Source organism: Lucilia cuprina, chromosome X (assembly GCF_022045245.1).
Source record: "Lucilia cuprina isolate Lc7/37 chromosome X, ASM2204524v1, whole genome shotgun sequence".
Taxonomy (NCBI): Eukaryota; Metazoa; Arthropoda; class Insecta; order Diptera; family Calliphoridae; genus Lucilia; species Lucilia cuprina.
In genome coordinates this window covers 12,299,819-12,305,863 of record NC_060949.1, presented here as the reverse complement: position 1 = coordinate 12,305,863, position 6,045 = coordinate 12,299,819, and the positions used below count along the sequence as shown (strand labels likewise).

At 29.9% G+C, this 6,045-nt stretch overlaps 1 protein-coding gene across 1 annotated transcript; it reads left to right on the top strand.

The window, feature by feature from the left end:
• The first annotated feature begins 3,878 nt into the window (after nt 1-3,878).
• Nucleotides 3,879-4,357, top strand: LOC111687626 (putative nuclease HARBI1). Its single transcript, XM_046945054.1, has 3 exons — nt 3,879-3,960; nt 4,052-4,196; nt 4,257-4,357. The coding sequence occupies exons 1-3, from the start codon at nt 3,955-3,957 to the stop codon at nt 4,355-4,357; spliced, it is 252 nt and encodes an 83-aa protein (XP_046801010.1). The 5' UTR covers nt 3,879-3,954.
• Nucleotides 4,358-6,045: the final 1,688 nt, after the last annotated feature.

Sequence of the window (6,045 nt, the reverse complement as noted above, 5' to 3'; positions counted from 1 at the left end):
AAATAATTGTCCGGAAATGTTGCGAATATTTTATTAATGTTTTTCGTTAATAGTATATTATTTTAATAAGATATATTTTTGAATTTTTTTCATGAATTTTTTGTTTGATTTTGAATTTAATTTTTTTCTGTGTAACCTCCACCACTCCACTTTTATATTAATACTTTTTTAAATGATTAAATATTTGTAAAAATAAGTTTTCTCATGTCTTAAATAGAAAAACCCCAATATTTGAACAGCTTAAATCTGTCACTATTGCAAGATTTCACAATTGCCATTTTCTTTTAATATTTAGTAATTTGCATGTATGCCTGTGTGAAAGATTTAAGGCAACTAGTTAAATACGGTTATAGTGACTTTCGGGGCAGTACCTAGTATGGGAGATATGACCAATTATAGACCAATCGTAAAAAATTATTTAACTAACATTTCTGTACATAAAGGCTACATTTCTCTCAATTTTTGTATCTATATTGTAATTTAGTAATAAGTAATATGTGTTTAAGTGATTTTCGGAAGGGAGCCTTGTAAAGGACCGATCATACCCATATTATGAAACTATCGTTAAAAATCTTGAAAGTGTGTATAAATACACAATTTTGGCTAAATTCTGTATTAATATCTTTATTTGGTAATGAATATTGTATATTTAAGATATGGTTATCTTAATTTTGTTATGAGTTATGTGCGTTTCTGCATATAACAGCAATTTTTTTACATGGATATTCTAATTTAGTAATGAGTTATATGCGTTTAGGAGATTTTCGGGAGGAGAACTTGTATGCGAGCTATGACCAATTATGGACCGAAAAATGTCACAGTAATATTTGTGTACATAAGAACAATACTTGTACCAAATTTTATTTGGATATCTTAATTTAATAATGAGTTATGTGCGTTTAAGTGATTTTCGGGATGGGAGCTATGACCAATTATGGACCGATCCAGAAAATTTTTCTCTGAATAAACTAACTTATTTTCCGTGAATATGTACGGGAGGGATATAAATTCCGCCAATCGTCAACAAGAGTAAAGCTCTTGTATAAAAACGAATGTATGATGATTTTCATGGACTTACATCGCACAGTTTTAATGAAAATTACATCAGAATGTGTAAAAAATGCTTATTTTTTTCGAGGATGTTTTTAATTTTGATTCATAACTTTTCCCAATGTGAATCGATTTTGCTCGTGTTTTACACATACAGACGGGCATAGCTAGATCGACTCAGAATTCGATATGGGCCCATAATATATATATTTTGTAGGGTCTCAGATGAATATTTCTTGGTGTTACTCATGGAATGACAAAGTTTCATATACCCTCTATCACTGATGGTGTTGGAGGGTATAAAAATTATTTACAACTAAATTGCTGTTAAATAGAGCACTTCTTTCTTTCTTCGCACTTCTTTTTTTTCATTTTTTTAATAATGCAAAAAAAATCAATTTAAAAATGTAAAGGGTGCAGTAGGTGATTGTTTTTGCAAGATAAAACGATTCGAATGTTATTAGTTTTGGCTTACGTGTGTTTGAATTCCGATAACAAGTAATATTATAATATGTTTTAAGTATACATATACATACAGGGTTGTTTTTCATAAAAAATTTAATTTCAAGGATTATTGATACAATCTAAACTTTTACATTTAACAATACACATAAAGTAAGGAATTTTGATATTGTTCTTACATTTAATTTTTAGTTTTAGCAAAAAATAATTATAGAAATACATATGTATATGAAGAAAAATAATTTAATTCGTTTCATTTTGGTCCATACAAATACTCCATGAACTAGAAATTCATGTTAATTGCATGTTACACACATTATTAAAAGATATTAAGAAATTAAAAACCAAACACATTAAAAAAATCGTGTCAAATTGTCTAAGAAACTGTGGTATCATGTTTAGTATACATTTTTGTATGCAAACTAGCATCCCTAGTTGCCACTGACCAAATTTTAATCATACCAAATGTTTAACAAATTTTCCACCCATCTTTGTATGATTTAAAAACCATGTATCACAGCTTTAACAACACTATTCAAAGTTTTGTGATACATTTATTTCTTAACATTATTTTTATACCCACCAACATACATAAATTTGCATTCCGTTTGTAATTTCTATAATTTTCCGACCCTGTAAAATATATATTTTTTTGATCCTTATCTGTATGTTTGTTGAAATTAGTTTTTAGAAGACCCCAGATATTGGCGAGATCCAAATCTTCAATAATTTTCTTCGGCATGCTTTCGGGATGATCGCTTTGTTCTTGTCTAATATGGTCTCTACATACTTAATTTCATGTTTCTAAGTTCATTATTATAGAAAACTCAAAAGTACCTTTTGAAAAACGAAAAAGTACCAAAAAGTTCACTTTTTCCTGTTCTCACCTAATTCCGAATCTACATACTTAATTTTATGTTCCTAGGTTAAATATTATAGAATATTCAATTTTATGAGTTCTCACCTAATTCAGACTCCACATACTTAATTTCATATTTCTAGGTTCAATATTATAGGAAATTCAAAAAATTTTAAAAACAAAAAGTTTACATTTTCCGGTTCTCGTCTAATTCCGACTCTTTATATTTAATTTCATGTTTCTAGGTTCAATATTATAGGACCTATATATACTTTGTCATTCCGTGTGTAATACTAAAAAATATTCTGAGACCTTTTAGCCATGTCCGTCTGTCTGTGTAAAACACGCTCACGATAAAACGAAGCAATATAATTTAACAAAATTAACCCAAAATGTCCTTCATTTTCCTAAGTTGTTTGCTATTGAAAATGAGCAAAATCGGTTAACATCGAGAAAAGTTATGAATGAAAATTTAAAACAACCTCGAAAAAATAACCCTTTTTTAATATTCTGATGTAACTTTCTCGAAAACTATGCAAGATAATTCCATAAAAATCACCATACATTCGATTCTACACAAGAGCTTAATCTCTGCGGAAATTTCATATACCTCCCATACAAATGTACATATTACCGGAAAATGGGTTTTTTGTTAATAACTTATGTCGCAATGTCGATATCTTCACAAAGTTCCACAAATTAAAATCTTATGTCAATGGAATTCATTCAGAGCATTTTTTTCCTATCGGTTTATAATTGATCTAGCTCCCATACAAGATCCTTTTTGGAAAAACACTTATAGCATGTTTCTACATAACGTGCATAGTTCTACACGAACGAGTAGTATGCGAACGAGTACGTAATGAAATGAGTTTTTTAAACCATTCGTCCCTTTACGTTCAAATTTATGAGATTGTCAAATACAAGTTTTCATTTTGTTTAATTTTTGGCATATATAAATAAATTATTAAAAAATAAAATAGTATAATTTATAAATATGTTTGGATCAATTGCCATAAGTCTGGATAGCGATTCAAGTGAAAGTAATAACGATGATACACAGCTTTGTCGGAGGAATATACGAGATGCCACAAATGTTTTAGATCTTCCAGAAGAACGGTAAGAGAATGAACATAATGTGTAATAAATCCTTATTCATACAAAGGAATTTCTTCAATAAGGAAGTGTTTGTGATGTTACTTGAAGAAATAAAGCCAAATTTAATAGTGGCATATCGAAATACACACATCCCAGCACCTACCAAACTTGCAACATTTTTATTATTTCTGGCTACGGGAGGTTATCAAACATCAATTGGAAATGAATGTTTTTCGTCCATATCAAAATCGCGAGTGTCCAAGGTAATAACTGAATTGTTAGAAATATTCGAAAGGTACTTGTGTTCAAAATGGATAAAACTAGAAGGTAACAATGATAGTGAAGTGAAAGAGTTTTTCTATAATTATGGTGGAATACCAGGGGTCGTGGGTTGTGTTGATGGCACTCATGTGCGAATAAAGGCACCTGGAAACTAAAGAAATCATTTATACTATAACCGTAAGGGTTATTTTAGTATAAACGTGATGTTGGTAAGCTTTATTACATACTTGAAACATTTATTATTCTTAAAATACTTACTATACTATACCATACATTCTGTGCATATTTTTTTGATAATAGATATGTGATCATAATATGGTCATAACATATGTGGACGCAAGACATCCAGGAGCTAATCATGATTCTTTTATTTGGGACCAAAGTGCAGCGGAACATTATTTTAAATCAAATTATTTAAATGGAAGGAGAAACACATGGCTCCTAGGTATAATAATTTAGAATAAAATATTTAATTAATAAGCGATTTACCAAGTTTCTTTAACAGGAGATTCTGGTTACAAATTACTGCCTTATATGATGACCCCCTACAGAAATCCAACAGAACTTTATGAAAAAAATATAATGAAAAGCATAGAAATGTTATAGAAAGATGTAATGGCGTTTTGAAAAACAGATTTCGAGCAATAATTGGTTCAAGGGGACTACATTATAGTCCAGAAAAAACTACAAAAATAATAAACGCCATAAAAATAACTGGCAAATTCCTGAGAACGACAACATAAATGATGATGAATATAATTTTTTTTCTTTTGAAGCATTTTCTGAAGACTCAACAGTGGCATCTTCTATGAGAAATGAAATTTCGAGGAATTTGTTATAAAATTAATATTTTCTTTAATTTAACTAATTATATAATAATAAAAATGCATTTTGTAAATGCGAAATCAAAAAAATATGTTTACTTCATTCTTCTACATATTTTAAGTGTTTAATGATATCCACCAAAGCGTTAGCTATAACTTTTGAAGCATCGGCAATTTCTCTAAGAGCTTCGGCCTGAGTTTTCATAGCATCAGCCTGAGCTTTTGCAGCATCGGCTTGAATCTTTGATGCTTCACTATTACTTTTAGCAGCTTCTGCTTGTTTATCCAAAATAAAAAGTGTTTTGTATTTCCACCTGTTGACGTAAAAGATGAAATTTTTCTGCATAGTTTTCGCTTTTCTTTCTTTTTTATGTGTTTGAAATGAGGGTAGAGGTTCTGTGTTATCGATTTTGTTGTTTTCTGTTCGCATTGATATATATTTAGTTTTAAGTGATTGTGGCGTAAGGATCGGAGATTTTAATGGTTGTTTAGGGGGTGATAGAGTTAGTATATCTGTGATATTTGGGGTTTGTATAGAGGGCAAGGGATAACATTCTATGTTATTGTTCTGTGTGCATAAAATTTGTCTTTTGGATGTGTTTGATGTTGTTATTTCCCGTTGGTTAGTCGATATATCAAGTACTTTATTTGACGAAGGCACTCCGAAACAAAGTCCACCAGGTGCGGCAGCTGATGTGAGGTGGTATATCTTATCGATATCTAATTCCAAAGCCGTTAAATTATTTAAAGAACATGGGCCATCACCAGTTCCTTTAAGGCCTTTGTTGTTGTCTGCAATTTTCTTTTTCAACCTGCATTTTAAATCTTGCCATATCTAGGAAAGATCTATCATTAATTTATCAATTGATTTAATAATTATATATAATACTTTTTTCCAATGGGATCCATTTTTTCCGGGGGTCCGTAAGCATTTATTCTCTGTGCCACTTTGTCCCATGTTTCCTCCACTGCAGCTCGGCTACTTCCAATTGTAGGGCTTCCTTTTGCGAGATTAGGAAATTCTTCCATTGAAGCAACTAACTTTTGGAACTGAATTACAGTGGTCTTTTTGACACTGCAAATTTCCAACGGTTATAAACATTGTTTTCAACTATTACCCCAAATGTACATATATTTACCATTTTTTATTATCTGAATCCATGATTATTTCACTATTTAAAAACAAAACTCAATTCAAAATTATTCTAACGAATATTTTTTTCTAATCGTGTGTTTTTGACATACTTTACTATCGTTTTGAAATATAAAAACCTAAAAAGACAATAACTTTTACGTTTCCACTCAATAAAATATACAGAAACCTAAATCAAATTTTTACATTCATTAGGATGAAATTTTTGAGTGACTCGTTATGTAGAAACATGCTATTAAAGGCACATAACTCATTACCAAATAATGATACCTATAAAATATTTGGCATAAGTACTATTTTTGTACACATAAATGTTA

Bases quoted from the DNA above. Each gene is read 5' to 3' on its own strand.
- LOC111687626 (XM_046945054.1), top strand. The intron at 4,197-4,256 runs GTATAATAATTT...TTTCTTTAACAG, and splicing joins GAGAAACACATGGCTCCTAG to GAGATTCTGGTTACAAATTA.